The following is a 20683-nucleotide window of genomic DNA, read 5'->3' as shown; positions in this document are numbered from 1 at the left end:
ATCAAAATCGCTGCAGACTTTTCTTCGTCTAACTCTATTAAATTCACTGTTGATTTCACTGAAATTACACTCATTATACATAGATAGACAATAAGACATTTTTTTTCCTTTTTTTCAGCAGATATATGTATACTTACTTGTAGCTGTAACTCATAAATTTTATGAACCTCTAAATATACTAATATTTTTATGGACCTTGAAATAGAATCTCAAATAGTATTGAATGAAATAAATGAATAACTAACTAATTTATTAGGCAAACCGTTAAAAATACACTACATAATCTAAACATAAAACTAATTAAAAACTAAACTTAAATATAAATATAAGCAAATTAATATAGACAAAAAAGAATTTAACTAATTAACTAAAAGTACCTAAAAAGTAAAAAACCCACAAATAAAATATTGGCCCCAGGTCCGTGCCCTCCTCATAAATTGAATTGAATATTCCCAGTTAAAATGTGACTGAATTTTATATAGTCACATTTTCTGAACAAGTTTGTTGATGCACACACATTTAACAAGTATTTTTCGTATCTGCTTACCCCTCATGCATATAGTTACGGTTTTGGAATGAAGGATGACTCACGCTAGACCAGACCGGGGCCGGGCCGGATCTTTCTGCGCTTCGTTTTAAAGTTTCGTTTATAAAGCACCTCGTGATCACCGATCACGTGACATGTAGGACGCCTCGGCACGGGCCCGGTTTTGTCTAGTGTGAGTCATCCTTAAGCAGTCGGACCCGGTCGATGGCCTCTCCAGACGACCATTGTAATATGAGAGATTTTCCAATATTTCTCGAGTACTATAGAGAATGTAGAGACTGGTCTATGATTCCAGTAAGACACTTGGGATTCGAAGTAATATGATGGAATTTGAATACAAAAGGTAACTAAAGATATATTATACTTACTACATATATTTTTATATCTAATACTCGTATATATTAAGCCTGCAGTTACCACGCTTACCAGGCCGCGTAGCCAACATGCCAATCGCTTGCGCTCCGTAGCGATCGAAACGCAACTGTCACTGTCGCGCTAAAATGGAAGAGTGACAAACAGTGGCGGATTTGCAGTCTTTGCCGCCCTAGGCCCCAGGCCCTGTAGCCGCCCCTTTCAAGGCACCCATAATATTTACTACATTCTGAGTTATTTCTTGTTACCATCAGCGAATATTTTGTCACAATTTGCCGCCCCTAAATGTCTTGCCGCCCTAGGCCCGGGCCTACTGTGCCTTAGGACAAATCCGCCACTGGTGATAAAGAGACATAATGCTTTTCGTTGTCGAAGCGATAGCGATTGTAAACTTGGCTAGGCCGGCAGTACAATTTAACACTGGGTTAACTGTTTAATCGCTTAATATGTAATATTTAAAAATATTATATATAAATGACTATGACTAACCCCGGATTAGTGGGATGGTGAAAGTGGCACTAAGCAGTATATCCGAATTTAGTTCTTAGGAGGTGATGCCTAGGTAAATAGGTATCTTTGTAATAATACTTACCAGTGGCGGCGCGTCAAACATATCCATAAGCAAGCCGGGGCTAATTTGGCCTACCTATTTCCCTTACAACTCTGTTCAAACGTCCAAAAACAGGCAAGACGGTGGGAATCGGCTTTTATGGACGCGCCGCCACTGATACTTAATACAATTTTTAAATAAATTTTATCTTGAATTTTATTTCAAATTATGCGTAAATTTATTTTTTGCACTCTATGTCCTAATTGGAGATAACAAAGAAATCAGTGAAGAACAAAAGGTCACTGCTGATTGCATGACCACTTTCAGACTTTTTCAGGTACAGACGTAATTGGGTCTGAATCAAGTGCCTGATTTATACCTAGGTCAAGTATTATTATCTGAAGCACGAGCGGGAATGGGTCGCTAACTAGTAGAATATATTGTAACTAGCTGTTGCCCGCGACTTCGTCCGGAATAATAAATCAAAACTAAACTTTGGAGCGCGTGGACTAGACCGGCCGGAGAGATTTTTTTTAAATACACGTGTGGTTATGTGGGGGATGAAGGTGGGGGGGGGGGGGGGTTCCAAAAACCTCACCTAATATTACCAAGGGGAAGGGGAGGGTCAAAAAGTAGCCGAAAACACCTCGCGTGATTTGTGCACAACCCCAAAGTTATCTTATTGACTGTCAATGTGACTGTTTATTTTGTAACGTAGTCGCAAAATATCAACAACAGTACGGCTACCACCAGTTTTAACATTGACAGTGTTAAATTGTATATTTAACAGCGCCATCTATCTCACCTCTTACGTACTTTATCGAAGTCTAGAATCACTAGATGGCTTAATGATCTATATAACGTACCTACTTAGTTCCCTACAAAGTGCATAGGTGGCGCTGTAATTAGATTTAATTATTTTAGGCTAGTTAATTTGCGATGTACTCATATCACTTTCCGAATATACACCATAAGAAGCACACGCTGGTTTGTCTCCGACTCCCTCAATATCCTCCGACCTACGCCCACGTGCCATCAGACAGATACACTCGCGTCTACGTAAATTACTTTCTATACAACACGCTTGCACTAATATGCGAGTACGAGCGAGATGCATAGAAAGTAAGTTACTTAAAAAACGCGAGCGTATTTGTCAATGTCAAAACTGGTGGTAGTGGTTCAGTTTTTCGACGACACAACGGTTATTGAATTAACGTGACTGCATTGAAAACGGTTGCTAAACGTGACTGCAACGGTTAGCACGTGAACGCTATGAAATATTACTGAGAAATCGAAGTTACGTGCTTAAGCACGTGCACAGCACGCGGAAGAGGATCTCACGTTGTTTCAAACGTTTGCACGCAGTCCGGTGGCTGCAGGCTGTGTTCAAACTTTGCAACTATGTATAGTCAGATGGTTTTAAAATGTCGGTATTCACTTGAGAGACTACCGGCGCAATTACGGAAATGAATTAGAGATTCACTAGATATGAAATAGTAAAGATATGTTACGTTCCACGGCAAAAGGTAATAGCGTAAGCGCCAGCCGCCATAAACGGAGCCACGCCGTTTTGTCGAATAAATAGTGTTTAGTTTTTAAGTTTATAAAATATATATGTATGTTATTAGTCTGTAAGGTATTTGTAAAATGGGCTTTGTTGCCTGAATAAAATTTCTAAATAAATAAATAAAATAAGGTACCTTTTGCAGTGGAACGTCACATATCTTTACTATTTCATCTCTAGTGAATCTCTAATTAATTTCCCGAATCGCGTCGTACCTGACGATGAATGGCATTGTTATCTTTTGTTAAACCAAACCGACTTGTGCAAAATGAAATGCAATAGCAACAAAAAATTCTAAACAGATAACATCTTTACTGCTTAAAGGATATAATTCAATTACATAGCTCAATTAATTTAGACATATATGCAATTTTTTTTAAACTACCCCGCTTCTAAAGTTAAGGTATGCAAATGCCTCTTATAATACACAATAATATGATTGACTGTATACTCTTTTCTTACTAAACCTGCGTATTAAAAAAAAAGTGTAACAAAACAAACTTTGACAACTGTACCTATTGAGCCTAGGAAAACCTTCGTAAAAATTGGCAGTTCATCTTTTTTTATTTGCTCTGGAACATACCTTGTTAGTCAGTTGCCAGTCACTTGTCAACTATTCTATTCTGTCTTAGAGCATTTAATAACCGGAGTCGCCTTTAAGAGCTAACCCCTCTGCCGAAAACTTTGCACGATTGTGCAAACTTTTGTATGGACTGACATGGCTATTTGTACGTTACGTACAAATCATGTAGAAATAGCAAACAAACATCCCAGATTTGACGTCCCTTCCACCGCAAAGATCAGAAGACTGTTTTGTATAGAAAATGACAGCCAAGGCGTCTCCAGTTACTAAATGCTCTAAGTATTCTGTGCTTCTGCGTTCTGAGTTGTGTTTATACCGGGTGTGGCCTGTAACATGAGCAAATAATTAAAACATAGATTGTACTCCTTAAACGGTGACACTTTTGTTCAACAACTTTAAAAAAATATGAAGTATTTAGAGTTCCTATTTTTCATACAAAATAAATATTTTCTTCAATGGACGCCATAGCCATGCCATATCATTGTGATTGACGTTGCTGACTTGTTACGCCTTAAAGATAACAAAATTCGCAATACATTGCGTCTTAGAATAAACTTTAAAGTGTATTAAAAATCAAACCACAAGTTATTTTTAAAAGTCGCTGAACAAATGTTGGTCAGTATGAGGAGTACAGCCTACAGTTTAATTTTTTGCTCGTATTACAGGCCACACCCGGTATAGGATGACTACAGCGCTACCTTTTCTATGGAAACCACCAGTCCTTCATTTTAATTCCTGCATCCACAACGACCTCCACAACTTTTTTAATTTAGCTCAATTATAAATGAAAAAATTGGATCCCATTCTCAGCATTGGCAGGGACCCAACTCTTAATTAAATCTGGTACAGTTCTAGTGATACGGAAAAAGGGTCAGAAATTTTGCTGTTTTTATAAAATTAAAGGTCTAAAACTATGTGCTTTATTAAAATACATACACCCTTTTAAAGGGAAGGTAGTATATGGCTTGACATAAATATGATCGTTGGTTATTGTAATTGCAGCCTTAAAATTAAATTCGGGGTTGATTTTGGCTGCTTCTATAAATTATTTATGTTTCGGAACCAAATGTGTCTCCATTTGGTTCGGAGATAACTTTTAATACAGATTTAATGAAGGTGACATTTCAATGACGAATGTTAACTGCTAAGCGCCACATTGTCATGCTACTTTGGTCAATCTTAGTAGTTCAATACGATGATAAGTAATTATTTTATTTTATTTATTTATTATTTAAATACATTTACATGGCATCACAGCGTATGCCAATACACCGCATAATTAAACTAATTACGTATTACAAATACACTAATTATATATAAAGTAAAATACAGGTACTTAAACATTAAAACTCAAATGCAAGTGCTGGAAAGCCTATCGTCCATCATCTCACACCAGTTCAGACACTCCCGGCACACATTCGCACATCTCCACGCAAACAAGTCACACTCTGGTGCTGATGTCAGGAGTGCGTTGGGCAGCGATAACGCGCGTGGAGTGGCGAGTTTCTGTGCGATACTGTGCGCGCCGCCGGCACGGCCAACAGTGAACGCGTTCGCGGCCTCAAACAGAATCGACGAATATCCACTGATTTTGCACTGCTGAGGCCGTGATCGGTCAGGAAAAGAGAGAGACTTGTTTGTACGATACATGAGAGTACTCTTGTAGAACTAATTATCTTCAAGTACTATTTTCACAACAAGCACCAATTAAAACGCAACTGGTTTTAATATTGAAACTTTTGACGACAGCTTAAATAGGACTCGGACCCGTCGAAACACAATGACGTCGCTAACGAGCTTAATTCAGCTGTAATTACGTGAATGATACGATGTCATCCCGCCTCCGGATCTCAAAAACTTTTGCTGACGTGGAGTTGGGAAAGTAGGGTAATAGGTCTTGACATCGTTGGTGAAATAAGCGCTAATAGAAATGGTCATATTGTAAAATATGATTTAGGTACAATCAACTGTAAAAATATGGGTGTTGACAACTTACTCAAAAATATGTCCCATAGTTAGGGTTCCGTACCCAAAGGGTAAAACGGGACCCTATTACTAAGACTTCGCTGTCCGTCCGTCCGTCCGTCCGTCTGTCACCAGGCTGTATCTTACGAACCGTGATAGCTAGATAGTTGAAATTTTCACAGATGATGTATTTCTGTTGCCGCTATAACAACAAATACTAAAAACAAAATAAAATAAAGATTTAAATGGGGCTCCCATACAACAAACGTGATTTTTGACCAAAGTTAAGCAACGTCGGGAGGGGTCAGTACTTGGATGGGTGACCGTTTTTTTTTTTTGCTTTTTTTTTGCATTATGGTACGGAACCCTTCGTGCGCGAGTCCGACTCGCACTTGCCCGGTTTTTTTTAATTCACTGACATTAGAATTATCCTACTGACTGCGCCACTATTGTAAGTATACAAATTAAACATCAATCATTATTATTAAGCATCTCAGTCCTAACACTGGTACACATTACCTCCAATGACACTAAATGGAACAGTTAAGGTGCAGCAGGGTAATTTTAACTGCGGGGTAAATTCAACTATTTGTAATATCTTCCATGTTTTACATTATTGAGTAACTAGAGTGCCATATATGCCCAGGTAGTGAAAAAGATATGTTGTGTGTAACTCTAGTTAATAATGTAAAACATGGAAGATATTACGATTTTTGGGTTGATTCTTGAGGAAGGTTTAAGTGTATAATTTGCTAACCCGTGCGAAGCCAGGGCGGGTCGCTAGGATTTTATAATACCATTGATACTAACATGCATTTATTTTTGTACAGTGGGCTGTGAATTAGTCCCTTAACCTGACAACTTAGACTTTGACTGCTCTTTTAACATACCGAGTGTGGCCTGTAACACGAGCAAATAATTAAAACATGGATTGTACTCCTCAAACGGTGACACTTTTGTTCAACAACTTTTAAAAATTATGAAGTATTTAGAGACCCTATTTTTCATACAAAATAAATATTATCTTCAATATTCGTGGCGCTATCGCCACGCCATATCATTGTGATTGGCGTTGCTTGTCACGCCTTAAGCATAACACAATAAACTTTAAAGTGTATTAAAAATCAAACCACAAGTTATTTTTAAAAGTCGCTGAACAAATGTTGGTCTGTATGAGGAGTGCAGCATACAGTTTAATTTTTTGCTCATGTTACAGGTCACACCCGGTATAAGGCGGACTGTACGTTTTTTTGCCTGAGTCATGTTATAAAAAAATCTCGACAGTGCCCGGAAAGCCAATGGAATGCACTACCAATAGTGTGAATGAACAAATCATGAATAAAATATGCGTGGGAGTACTTTCCGCCGCGTGTACCCATAACATATGTCGTAATAATGTAAACCTTTCAAGCCGTATTATAATGGTATACAGTGCAACATTGTATATATTTAAGGTCGTTTGTTTTGCTATAATATGGCGATGACGTCAAAGGTTTTGATTGCATCTAATGCAATTTCTTAATAAATATGTCGGGTACGAGTACGACTTCAATATTCATTTCTCATGGCTTCTCTACACGATGGGCCAACGCCGGCCAATCCAAGGGACGCATTTATGTGTTAGAGCAAGCAAGTGATATTGCTATCTCATTCTACCGCATGGCTGTGTCCCTTGGAGTGGCCGGCGTTGGCCCATCGTGTAGAGGAGCCATTATCTAAGAGAATAATGCGATGCTTAAAAACAACTTACATGACATGCGGATCAACTTATCAAATGGTTTGTCCATTTTGTATACTTAAGCAGTTTATATTTCACAAGTAATGGCTACAAAGAAAGAAAACGGCCAAGTGCGGCCAAGGGTTACGTACCATTACGTAAAAAACGGTAAAGAATCATCACGTTTGTTGTAAGAGAGCCCCACATAAATAATAATTTTATGCTGTTTGTAGTATTTGTATAGTGGCAACAGGAATACATCATCTGTGAAAATTTCAACTGCCTATCACGGTTCATGAGATACAGCCTGGTGACAAACAGACAGACGGACAGCGGAGTCTTAGTAATAGGGTCTCGTTTTTTACCCTTTAGGTGCGGAACCCTAAAAATTAATGAAGACGAGGAGAGGTTATGGTTAAACAAGATAAACGTACTATTACTTCCATACATATTAAATGTGCGCAATACAGATTTACCCTGAATGTATAGAAGATCGAATTACCTATAGCTTTATCCACTTCTAGGGGCAAAGGTAAAGATAAGATAAGATAAGATAAAAAATAGTTTATTCAAGTAGGCATATTACAATGCGCTTATGAACGTCAAATAAACCTTTACCGGCTCCAACCGTACACCTCTGCCCCGAGAAGATTTAAATCCCCCCTCAATTGGAGGAGGGTATCCCAATATGGGACCGGCAACAAACTCGGCGGGACACATCTTTTCAAAACATTATTACATCTTATAATTAACATGCATTACGAGTAATTAAGAAAAATACAATTTAAATTACTATAGAATTCATGCAATTATACTCAGTGAGTACATAACTTTATAGAATTTGATATAAAAAATAAACATATATGTACATGAAATCACAAATACGTAGCTCTTTCAGAAAACATATCAAATCTTACAAAAGGAAAAGAAATTAAAATCAATAAAAGAAATGAGAATACATATTATATGAATCTGACTGATTGTTATGAGATGCTTTCATACAATTTGATGTGCTTTCTTACCTGAGCTGAGTCACCTTTAACTCTACACATAATACAATATTTTTAGTTACTACTTGTCGTTATTACAGTTTCTGGTTTGGACCATGCATGTTTGTCTGTCAAGTAGTCCTCGACTCTGTAATAAGCCTTCAACATCAATGACTTTTTTAAGTAATTCTTAAGAGCTGGAAAGGGTAATCTTAAAGCATCCTCAGGTAACTTGTTATAAAAATGAATGCATTGCCCAACGAATGACTTCTGTACTTTACGAACACGAAACTTTCTGATAGCAAGCTTATTTTTATTTCTAGTATTATAGTTATGGACATCAGAATTCTTAGTGAAGGAGTCTAGATTCTTAACCACATAAAAATAATACTATCATATATGTATTGGGAAGCTACAGTTAAAATATTAATTTCTTTAAAAAGTTCTCTTAATGATTCACGCACCCTTAAATTATATATAGAACGAATGGCTCTCTTTTGTAAGACAAATATAGTCTGTATGTCAGCTGCTTTGCCCCAAACCAGAATACCATATGACATTACACTATGAAAATAACTATAATAAACAAGGCGAGCTGTCTCAACATTAGTCAATTGTCTAATTCTCCTCACAGCGTAAGCGGCCGAACTTAATTTGTTTGCTAGTGTTCTTATATGAGGACTCCATTGTAGATTTTTGTCCAATGTTAAACCAAGAAACAGTGCTTTATCTACCATCTCTAAGCATTCATTATTCAAAAGTATCTTAGTATCGACTGGTTTAACATTCGGCAAAGAAAATCGAATGCATTTAGTTTTCTTAGCATTAAGAAGCAAATTGTTCATAGTAAACCAGTTTAGTACATTAACGAGTGTGCTGTTAATTACACTGTAATCGGTAGATTTACGATCAACCTTAAAAAGTAATGATGTGTCATCAGCAAAAAGAACAATTTCACAAAGATTTTCTACTACACATGGCAAATCATTTATATAAACCAAAAACAGGAATGGATCCAAAATAGAACCTTGTGGCACTCCTAATTGGACTACAGTACCGCTAGACCGGGTTTTGTTTACAACAACTGTTTGTGTTCTGTTGCTAAGGTAAGAAGACATAAAGTTTAGGGCATTTACTGACAGACCATAGTGTTCTAATTTCAAAAAGAGCGTTCCATGATCCACACAATCAAATGCTTTAGAAAGATCACAAAATATGCCAATTGCATCACAAGAATTTTCCCAAATATCATAAATATGTTTAATAAGTACCGAAGCAGCATCGGTCGTGGAACGGCCCTTTGTGAAACCAAACTAAACCTATTAAGACGAAACAGGAGCTGAGTTTTAAATATTTTAGGTAAATATACCCGTCTCGCTAACGGAAGCGGCACCTAAAAGTAGTGCGATAAGGACAAGGCGAAAAATCCTGCGTAAAAATCTCAAAAATCGAGGTTTCGTACTCCTCTGTTTCCTCCTCCAAAACTTAACCAAATCGTAACCAAATTTGGAAATCTAAATGATTATGAAATTATCTGTGTCGGACCGTTTTGCTTTTTTGGCTAATTGATATCAGTTTTGAATGCCACGCCTCTCATTGCGGCATAGTCAATTAGGCCATTTTGGCCATTTTTGAAGGGCTCTAGCGCCTTAAAAAACAAAAATATCAAAAAAGCAAAACGGTCCGACACAGATATTGACAATATTAATCTGTGTTGAAAAAATAATTGCTCTAGCTTCAAAAACCACGGAGGAAAACGAGGAGTACGTTTGTATGGAGAAATGACCACTCCTGTTGGCTCTTAATCTTAAATCATCATTATATTAGCTGAAAGATGTCCACTCTGGACGAAGGGCTACTCCAAATAATATATAAGACGACCGTTTTCCTGCTGAATTATTGGCCCTTCTCGTTGTTCGAGAGTTCGGATCATACTCGTATTCATTCACAAATACTTACATATGTATTCAAAACGTTTCTCATAACCTCACACACAGTCATTAGTGGATGTTTAAATTGTGACGACATCGATTAAGAAAATGAGCGCGAGAATTACAAGCAGTAACGATAACGATTATAAGGGCTGATTTGGATGGTGTGACAGCTCGAATGCGAGTTTCATTACATTGCGGTGTTTGATCGGCGGAGTGAATTGGATGTAACCTCAATAGACTGCAATGTAACGTCTAAATGAGCTCTTGCAATTACCAGCTCAGGAACATCAGTCTTAAATTCTATAGTTCGTATTTTTTAGCATTAGAAAGAACTCCGCAGAAGCAAGCGTGCAGTTTTTATCAGGCTCGTTAATTGTTAATAATTATTGAATTATCTAATGTAGCATGGTCAATACATATAATTTACTTCAAATTGTTACCGCTAAAAGTACCAGATTTAGAGCCACAAGCGAACTTCTGCGAAGTTCTTTCTAATGCTAAAAAAAACGGACTATAGACCAGGGCTCGGAACCGGTATTTTTAAAAAACCCCGAAATAGCCCAATATTTTGAATTATTTTATGGTTTTTAGATAGGACTGAATCATGTATTTAGGTAACAACTTCGTATTATTAGATTGTCCCATTAAAAATGAAATAATAAACCAAAGAACAAAAACGAACGTAATAATACCGGTATTTTTGTATGGAACAAATACCGGTTTCCGACCCCTGTTCTAGACACACCTTGTCTTATTTATGTAATAAAGTCAGTTTGCTTTTGTAGGTATGCCACACACAATGCCTGATTTACAAGTTAACTACGAAAACCTCAACCTGTATATAACCGTAACTCGATTTTTAAAACCAAACATTTTTATCGCCAAATTAAAAATAATGTGTGAAACGAACGATTGAACTTGCTCTTACAGGCATTGTGTAAACATTAATTGCTATGACTACTTGACCCCTATTCGACAAGCGACGTTTGACGTATCGTGTTGATCTCCCGTTGATGTGGGAAAAATCATAAGTTCTCGAATACGTACAATGTCAAAATTTGACATTAACAATCCACAGTTAGGGTGACAAGCAAACCAAACCGAACCACCGTTAGTTTGGAGTTTTGGTTGTACCAAATGATATTATCCACCGTTGATGGAATCAACACTCAGTATGCAATAAAATCAACTGTTGATTTGACGTGGATGCGAAATCTGACAGTTGTACGTGTCGAAATTGGCCCCTTGCTTCTTATAGGCATTACGTAGGTAAGTTATACACCGCTTATAGCAAGTTTGATATCAATTCCGTGGGTAGTTTACACTGATACTTATCAGTGGCGGCGCGTCAAACATATCCATAGGCAAGCCGGGGCGAATTTAGCTTACATATTTCCTGTACAACTCTGCTCAAACGTCCAAAAACAGGCAAGCCGGTGGGAATAGGCTTTTATGGATGCGCCGCCACTGATACTTATTCTCACACTCAAATACAAATAATTTTTATTATTACTTACGTATTAGGCACATTCCTCATAGCCTTATGCCTCACAAAAACAGTGACCAGCGTCCCATTGCCAACGACACCGATCACAAAGATGAGCGCGAATATGATCGGCACTATGTAAGTCTCAGGCCGTTGGTAGTAGGGCTGGTAGGGCTCCGAGCCGTTCATCAGCTCTTCCATGGATATGTTGTAGTCTTCCATGTTGCATGTTATCTGGAACAAGGAGAATTGTGGTGTTAATTTTATAGTCGTATTAAGAGGGGGCATGGTGCCAGGAAATTTGAAAACAAAATATATGACGCACCGCTGTATCTTGTGACAGAAGATATGGCCGTCCGCGGGTTTTTATCTTAATTACTTCGAAAATATAATTTGGTTATTTTTTTTTCTAATCAGATTCCTCGGCAATATCACGAGCGATATTATTTATACTAACGGGTCATACCCAAAATACAATCAAATTAAATTCATAACCTATAATCTGTTTACTATAGTATTTTTCAAATGGATAGGGTGACAGGTTTCATCTCCACATAATTTATAACCTCAAAATGACAATTCACGAAAAGTTATATTGAAATGACATCTGTCAGCGTACCCATCGAGTTTGAATAATACTATACAATCAGTCAAAATGGACGTTTCTTTAAACAAAACCGTCAGTATAGGCCCCGTGCATGAACTATAGGGGGCAGTATAGGAGACGTCAGATTTTTGGCGCGAGGCGTAAATGCTTCGAGCAACACGGAAGGGAGGCGGCATTCGCACTATTTCCCCTCTGCCGAAGTACAAGATTAATCTAGCGCTGCGCGTCAATCTAATCTAGCGCGGGTAATAAAACTAGTTGCACTTGGATTTTTCACTAGACCGAGTCCAGACGCGCGCGTGAACACTGCTGCACAAAAATGCCTGTTTGCTCGGTTTTTTGCTATAAAAAGAGGTCGGGGACATCAAATTTACAAAAAGAAAGTGTTACATTTCACATGTAATATTTTTTTTTACATATCATACGTTTAATTACATTTAAATACAATTATTATATTTTAGTCTCAAGTAATTGTTGGATTTATCGATTTTGCTCGCTCAGTACAAATTGCGGATCGGTCGAGCGACAAATCCGACTTCTCATCTCTCAGAATACAATGACATACTTCAACGAAAATGTGTTAGTGTGCGTGTTGTGACACTAGTCACTCGTCCGTACACAAAAAGAGAACGAGGTTTGCAAGATTTGTCTTTGACGTGTGTCATTTTCTATGTATTTGTGTCGTCATTACAGAGGGCCTACCGCGAACCACGTTTGACGTGTTGCCTCCCTGTCACACTTACGTATGAATTTACAAGTGCCATAGAGAGGCAACACGGCGAACGTGGTTAGCGGTAGGGCCTCTGATTGGATTTTGTATGTAAGTGTGTGAGAAGTGCGACTATGTGCACCTTCCCTCCGCGAAAAATGGCAGAAAGATTTGTACGGTGAGATATCGCTTGGGCCCCTCCCTTCCGACGTGTCGGAAGCCGGTGTTGCTCGAAGCGTAAATGTGTTCGTTTATGCTTCCGATGTAGCCCACAAGATAGCAGAACCTATTGTTCACAAGGAAAAGTACCGACGAGAACGGTAGATGGTAGCACTTGCTTTGGCAATGTACATTGTGCACATATATTTCCGATTCAGGCCACAAGATGGCAGATCCTCCAACGCGCACGGTCCCTATAGATAACATATCGCATTACTGCCATGAACTTTTGAAAGTGTCGTTAAACGGCTTAAAGGAACCAATTTAGGATTCCCTCGGCGCTACGACTTTTATCAAGTGTTTGGCCAATTACAGTGTATTTTAGCGTTCAAATTTAAATGTTTATTGGTAGTATTATTTTACGATAAGCCATGGGAGTGATAAAATAGGAAGCCGGTTCTAAAAAAAAAACTATAAATTTTGGGACAATATTACTGGTGTAGATAGCATCCATAACTCTGGAACAAATCAGTGATGAATGCACAAATAAATTGCTCTTACCGGGATTGGAACCCGGGACCTCCTGCTTTGTAGGTGGAGTTACTAACCGACGTTAGGGACTCACGCCGATTGGTGCCAAACTGCAATCAGGCCTCGTCTCAAAAGGCATCTCACAGCACTTTGTACATCTGTTTACTATGATAGGTAAAAAAGTTTCGACTAACCAAGGTAAGTCGTTATTAGGGTGGTCCGTACTTCACCGAGGATTTTTTTTACGCTTAATGTAAAATCTATAACAAAATCAGAATTTAAAATACATTTTATGGGTCGCTACCGCACTTTGAAAATTTGGACCCTCCGTACAAGATATTTTTTATTTTATTTTTAGATTTTTCATTGTAAAACGACGATCCAAAGTATATTATTAACTTATAATAACATTCCTAATTTATTTTATTTTACGTGAAGTACGGGAATCAAATTTTTAATACAGAATCGGGATTGTACGATAAAACGGGTTTCGTGTTGTCGTACATTTTACGGTTTCCTAGATGTAGTCGTAAAATGGCCGACTTTTAAAAATGGCTACTGTGTTTTTCTAGGGATTTATTGAACCGGTATTTTTTCAGGCACGGCCTGATTTCTCTATTTTAAACCAATATTTTTAAACGTCTTCTTTGACCACTAACGTCGGGTTATAAACGTCAAGATATATTTTAAATTCATAATACAGATGTAGTGCAAAATTGTTTTCGTATTTGTCATGCTGCTTCAGTTAACCTCAGTACTTATTGTACCAAGACACGTGGTTCCATGAAAATACGATGGAATACTCGTATAAGCATACACTACAACTGTATGCGATATAATCTGTTCGAATAATTTATTTTTGTACAGTCGCCATCAGATATATCGGAGCGGCCAAGGTGTTCACAATATCTGAACACGTACACTAACGCCTTGACAATAGAGGCGTGTTCAGACATTTGTAAGCACCTTAGCAGCTCAGATATATCTGATGGCGACTGTACCTGCCAGCTAAATGATATGATTTCAATATCATTCTTATACGGTTGAATTGGCCTGAGAGTATTGCGAATAATACAACTTATTATTATATAAAATATTCCTTATGCTATAGCTAAGCGCAGCAGTCGGCCTCGGCTACCATTCGGAGGCTTTTTCTTAAGCACCAATAAAGCAGTACACCATATATGTTGCTGTTGTATCGCGTCGCGGCCAATGAGAGGCACCAAATTTCAAAAACCATTTTTGTAACTGATCGAATATTGCAAATCACTCTTTCATCAACCTCCATACAATCTACCACTACACTACAAAAATAGAAAAAAAACGATAAATTTTGGGGGTCTCCCATACTTAGAACTGAAACACAACATTTTTTTTTCATCAAACCCATACGTGTGGGGTATCTATGGATAGGTCTTCAAAATTGATGTTGAGGTTTCTAATATCATTTTTTTCTATACTGAATAGTTTGCGCATGACATGAGACACTTCCGAAGTGGTAAAATGTCCTTCCCCCCCGCTGTAACTTCTAAAATAAGAGAATGATAAAACTAAAAAAAATATATGATGTACATTACCATGCAAACTTCCACCGAAAATTGGTTTGAGTGAGATCTAGTAAGTAGTTTTTTTTAATACGTCATAAATCGTAAACCGCTATTTTATTATGTTACTGGCTGTTACGGAACTCTTCATGGGCGAGTCTGACTCGCACTTGGCCGCTTTTTGGAACTTAACCTAACCATTATGGAAAGATCCATTTGTAAACCAGCACTTATTGGAAGAATACCTATCAGTTCACTACAAATCGAAGCTTTTTATTTAAGTCGTCGCGATCCTGACATGCACGGTGTGCAGGTGCGTATTATAATATTAGTAGCGGATGGAAAAAAGACGTAGTTTTTCATAGAAAAACCAGTTATCCAAATGTACTAAAGCCAAAGAAAGGGCGCACAAAAGCAAAGGGTGTGATAAGGACCGTATCATTGACTTACATCCCCCGAGGGCTTATCTTCGGGACTCAGAGGAATGTCGCAAACGTGTGCACTGTGTAGGGATAGGGACTACAGATTACTTAGTAGATGGAGCATGGATAAGTGCGGTGAAGCGTTGGGCTATGACCACATTAGCACTGGCGAGGTTGCGGAAGAGTACTTCGGCGTTCCTGGGACCTCGCCACCGCCGACCGCCCCCTCTGTTGCCGCCGCTGCTATACTCGTACGAGCAGCGAGGCGGCAACAGAGGGGTTTTAGTGGGTAAACCTGGGGTCTCATTAGCCCACAACATGGAGTCCCACATAACCGCAACACACAGTCGCTTTTAGGATGCTGTTGGGGCTGCCGCGCTATTGCAGTGCTAGCGGTATGTTCGCGGAGGCGAGCACCGACGGCTTCCACGCCATCATGCGCAAGCGGGTGGCGTCGCTGGTGCGGCGCGTGCGCGGCAGCGCCAACAATCTCCTAGCCACTGTAGCAGACAGGATAGATGGCGCTTTCTGGGAGTACTGAAGTAGCCTTCATGTTTATAAAAGCTAAATAAAAGAGTTAAATAACAGAAATAGTTAGTCACTAACAAAGGTTACGACTGCTCTGTCAAGAGTAATTCGACGGAGAAGAGAACAAAGGTTAAGAGTAATAATAAGCTACTAATATATTATGGCAATTTAATTTAAAAAAAAAATATATCCATCCCGGCCCGTCCCCGCGCCGGGTGGTATGCGAGGTATGCGTACAGCATTTCCCCTCTTAAAAAAAAAGGCCCGCGGACGTCAAGATACATCGATACCGGTACTTATACTTGCCACCGTGCACCAAATGGCGAGTCGGGCAATAAATGTCAGTTACTGGTATGCCGTGTCACGCGCAACTCGTGTAACTTTAAAACATGAGTTTCGAGATAATTACGTTTAAAATTTTCATCATTCAAATGCTGTTATCGTTGAGATTCATCGCAATTAATTTTTATTTTATAATGTAGATGTAGGAAATATGTTCACAGAATAGGGGATTCAATTTCTTTTTCCTATAATTGAACAGTTTTCAGATGTAACTAAATTTAACGGAGTTGCGCGTGACCTTATGCACTATTGCGAGTCCCGCTCTATAAGGCCATGTAAGTAACGAGTGCGAAAGAGATAACATATGATTCCAAAGATTTACGACCTGGGTCGCCACTTATTTTTGTGGCAAGTATAAGTACGCCCTACGCATTGGCAGCGCGATGTGGGTACAGATGTGCAATATGGATGTTGTGGAATGTTTCCAAAAAGTTGAAAAAGTTCTCAGAAATTTCAGGAACGATTTACAAGAAGCAAACGAATCTTTCATTTTGGAAATGGAAAATTTAGATTCCATATTAAGCTTATGTACCTACAATCAGCCAAGAAAGTGGTTTACCACTGATTGATAGAGTCTAAAAGTGGTAGACCTCTTGGCTGACTGTACTTAAATTAAAAAGATAATAGTTATTTGTTTTACAAGGGGGCAAAGTTCGAAAAATGGAATCTTGAGCGTTGCGAGGGTTTCAAAGCACGAGGGTTAAACAAAATTTGCCCCCGAGTGAAACACAAAATTTTTCACCACACCAACCCGAAGCAAAAATTAAATGTAAATTATCAAACAAAATCAAACCAAATCAAATCCAAATGAATGTTATTAAATATTTATCATCCAAAATCATCATTTAAAAGTCAATTCTACCATCAAACATAAGAAAACAACTCAAAATTAGCATTTCATTACTTTTGCCTCACATGTGAATAAAATGCAACTTTGCTATTAGTTTTTGAAGTGCAAAGTAAGCCTTTCCGAGCTGGTGTGGTGAAAAATATAATGAATATCAGGAACGTAAGCTGCCGCAAAATATAATACAGTGAAGGGATGTTATTTTAAAATAACTAGGAATCTGCATGTATACATATGTATTTAAAATACTCTCTAAGGGAGAGAAGTCTATGCTAAGGATAGAAATCCTTTGTACTATTATTATGGAGGAGAAAGTTATTTGGCTGTAAGAAAAGGTATTCCGTGGAAATCCTTCGTTCGGTGACTCGCCTCAGGGTGGCTTTTGTCAATTTTGTTTTTGCACAATTGTGCTACGAAATGCGCATAGGTTTATTACACTTCAATAGTGTGTATAAATCCGGCAAATTAGCACATTTTTTTAACAATGTTTTTTTCTTCTTAAGTCGGACTTACGCTTGACTGCAGTCTTCTTATAGGTGTTGCTGTAATCAACACGTTAGGTAAAAAACTATACTCATATTGTGTATTATTTTCAAAATTTATGACCCAGCAGTTTCGGAGATACTTAAGGGAAGAAAATAAATGTTCATTTCTTTTTCTTAAATAACTTCTAACCAACTTTTCTTCAAAATTAACACGATGTACCTCTACTTAGTTTGCAAAATGTTGTTTTTAACGCTGATATTACCTTACCTTATTTTCTTTGTGCAAAGCTTTGTTCAAAGTCAGTGAAGGATGAACTTACTTATAACAACTTACAGTAAGCTTTTAGCTTATACCTATTCATGTAAGAATCCGCGAGTAATGGGCCCAACTTATTACGAACGTTTACCAGCCGAATTAAGAACTGAAATATCTGACGAAGCATTTGAACGTCAACTGAGGAACTTTTTATTGAATAAACCATTATATTCAGTGGACGAATACATGGAATTAAAATTGAAATAACTATTTGACATTATACTTAGCTTATGTAAAATTGATTTTATTTTATTTGACATTCGTTCTGAACTTATTACCTATGATTACCGCTCTTAGTTTTAGTATGACGATCATTATGAGATATTAGACATGTATTCTGTTATTTATTGACTTTTATTCAATTTGACTATAGTTCTCAAATTTCTTTTTAAATTATAAATTTGTAATTTGATTATCATTGTTGACATTGTATAATTACGTTTGCATGCTAAATTATTGACGATCATAATGTAAATTCATATAGATTAGTGTAAGAATAATTTATACTGTAATTTATCATTGTGAAATAAATAAACTAAACTATAGTTATTTGTTTCACTTGGGGGCAAGTTGTTGTTTAACCGCTCGTGCTAATATTGATACCCGATCAAGCGAAAGATGTCTTCCAAAAATGAACCACGATCGTAGCGAGTGGTTCGAAAAATGGAATCTTGAGCGTTGAGCGAGGGTTTCAAAGCACGAGGGTTAAACAAAATTTGCCCCCGAGTGAAACAAAATTTTTCACCACACCAACCTGAAGCAAATATTAAATGTAAAATATCAAACAAAATCAAACCAAATCTAATCCAAATAAATATTATTAAATATTTATCACCCAAAATCATCATTTAAAAGTCAATCCTACCAGCAAACATGAGAAGACAACTCAAAATTTGCATTTGATTACTTTGCCTCACAAGTGAATAAAATGCAACTTTGCTATCAGTTTTCGAAGTGTAAAGTAAGCCTTTCTAAGCTGGTGGGGTGAACAAATATTTTTAGATCAGAACTAGGTATATTTAAAATGCTACAATAAGTATTCATTGTAATCGGTTAGGAAATTGCAATTACTTTGCTTTGTGGCCGTGCGCTACACACGCAGATGGAGTTAGATTCCGTCAGAGACAAGTTATCACTACACCTCGTAAAACAAAGTTCCCCCGCCGCGTCTGTCTGTTTGTGTGTGTGTGTGTGTGTGTGTGTGTGTGTGTGTGTGTGTGTGTGTGTGTGTGTGTGTGTGTGTGTGTGTGTGTGTGTGTGTGTGTGTGTGTGTGTGTGTGTGTGTGTGTGTGTGCATGTTCACGATAAGCTAAAAAACCGAGCAAGTGCGAGTCGGACTCGCGCACGAAGGGTTCCGTACCATAATGCAAAAAAAAGGCAAATAAATCGGTCACCCATCCAAGTACTGACCCCGCCCGACGTTGCTCAAAAATCACGTTGGTTGTATGGGAGCCCCACTTAAATCTTTATTTTATTCTGTTTTTAGTATTTGTTGTTATAGCGGCAACAGAAATACATCATCTGTGAAAATTTCAATTGCTATCACGGTTCGTGAGGTACAGCCTGGTGACAGACGGACGGACGGACGGACGGACGGACAGACGGACGGACTTCGTAATAGTACGGAACCCTAAAAACGACTGAACGGATTTTCATGCGATTTTCACCTATCGATAGAGTAATTATTTAGGAAGGTTTAATTGTATAATTTGTTACGAGTAACTCTTGCGTAGCCGGGGCGGGCCTCTAGTTAAAAATAAATAAACATTATAAGGACAATCTTATACAAATCGACTTTTCCGAACAACTGACAGGCAGATCAGATATCATCCGGCGAACTGGTAATCTGTGGGCCCCTTTAGACCTGTCACTATTTTTTATTGTCTCTGGTTTTTACTAACAACAAAGGGATTCCAATTGAGAACTTCTCTGTCGGTTTAATCCGATCTAATTGCAATTTTCCGCTGTTCACTTCTTGTTTATTTTTATAAATAGCTTAGGGTGAAATTGCCTATTGTTGGAATGGTACGTTTAAATTTAGGAAAAGAAATCTTTATTCTGGTTGATTTGTGTAATTTTTCAGGTATAAGTTTTATTTTTATATGATTTAGACATATCAATAGGTGTAGTCAACAACGCTATCTGAGGAGCTTATATTCAAAACTGCCGGCGTATTATGGATAGGGCTATCCATCTTTATCCACGTGATAAAGTTACTGTTACTGTTTAACACCGTGTGATAGAAAGTGTCGGACACCGTTTTATCACGCTGTCACGTAGACAAGAACATATCCGTACTTATTTGTCACCGTAATGTCAAACTGTGATAAATGGATAAAACTATTTCGAATTAGATTGATATAACTGAAATTTTGCTCTGTTAATTAAAAAGGATATTGTAGACTAATATTATTTTAAAATAATTTGGAATAAGTACCCATACAAGTTAACTTAGATTTTTGAGATAAAATAATTGACTAATCGTA

General features: G+C 37.7%; 1 protein-coding gene across 1 annotated transcript in view; it reads right to left on the bottom strand.

The window, feature by feature from the left end:
* Nucleotides 1-20683, bottom strand: part of LOC134672595 (neuropeptide CCHamide-1 receptor-like) — a 269080-nt gene that overhangs the window by 97368 nt on the left and 151029 nt on the right. The window contains exon 2 of the mRNA XM_063530546.1: nt 11739-11941. Coding sequence (XP_063386616.1) covers nt 11739-11929 — 191 coding nt within the window. The 5' untranslated portion in view covers nt 11930-11941. The remainder of the gene's footprint in view (nt 1-11738; nt 11942-20683) is intronic.

The sequence above is a fragment of the Cydia fagiglandana genome, chromosome 17 (genome assembly GCF_963556715.1).
Source record: "Cydia fagiglandana chromosome 17, ilCydFagi1.1, whole genome shotgun sequence".
Taxonomy (NCBI): domain Eukaryota; kingdom Metazoa; phylum Arthropoda; class Insecta; order Lepidoptera; family Tortricidae; genus Cydia; species Cydia fagiglandana.
Note: the sequence above shows the minus strand (reverse complement) of the source record. Positions and strands in the feature narration are given on the sequence as shown.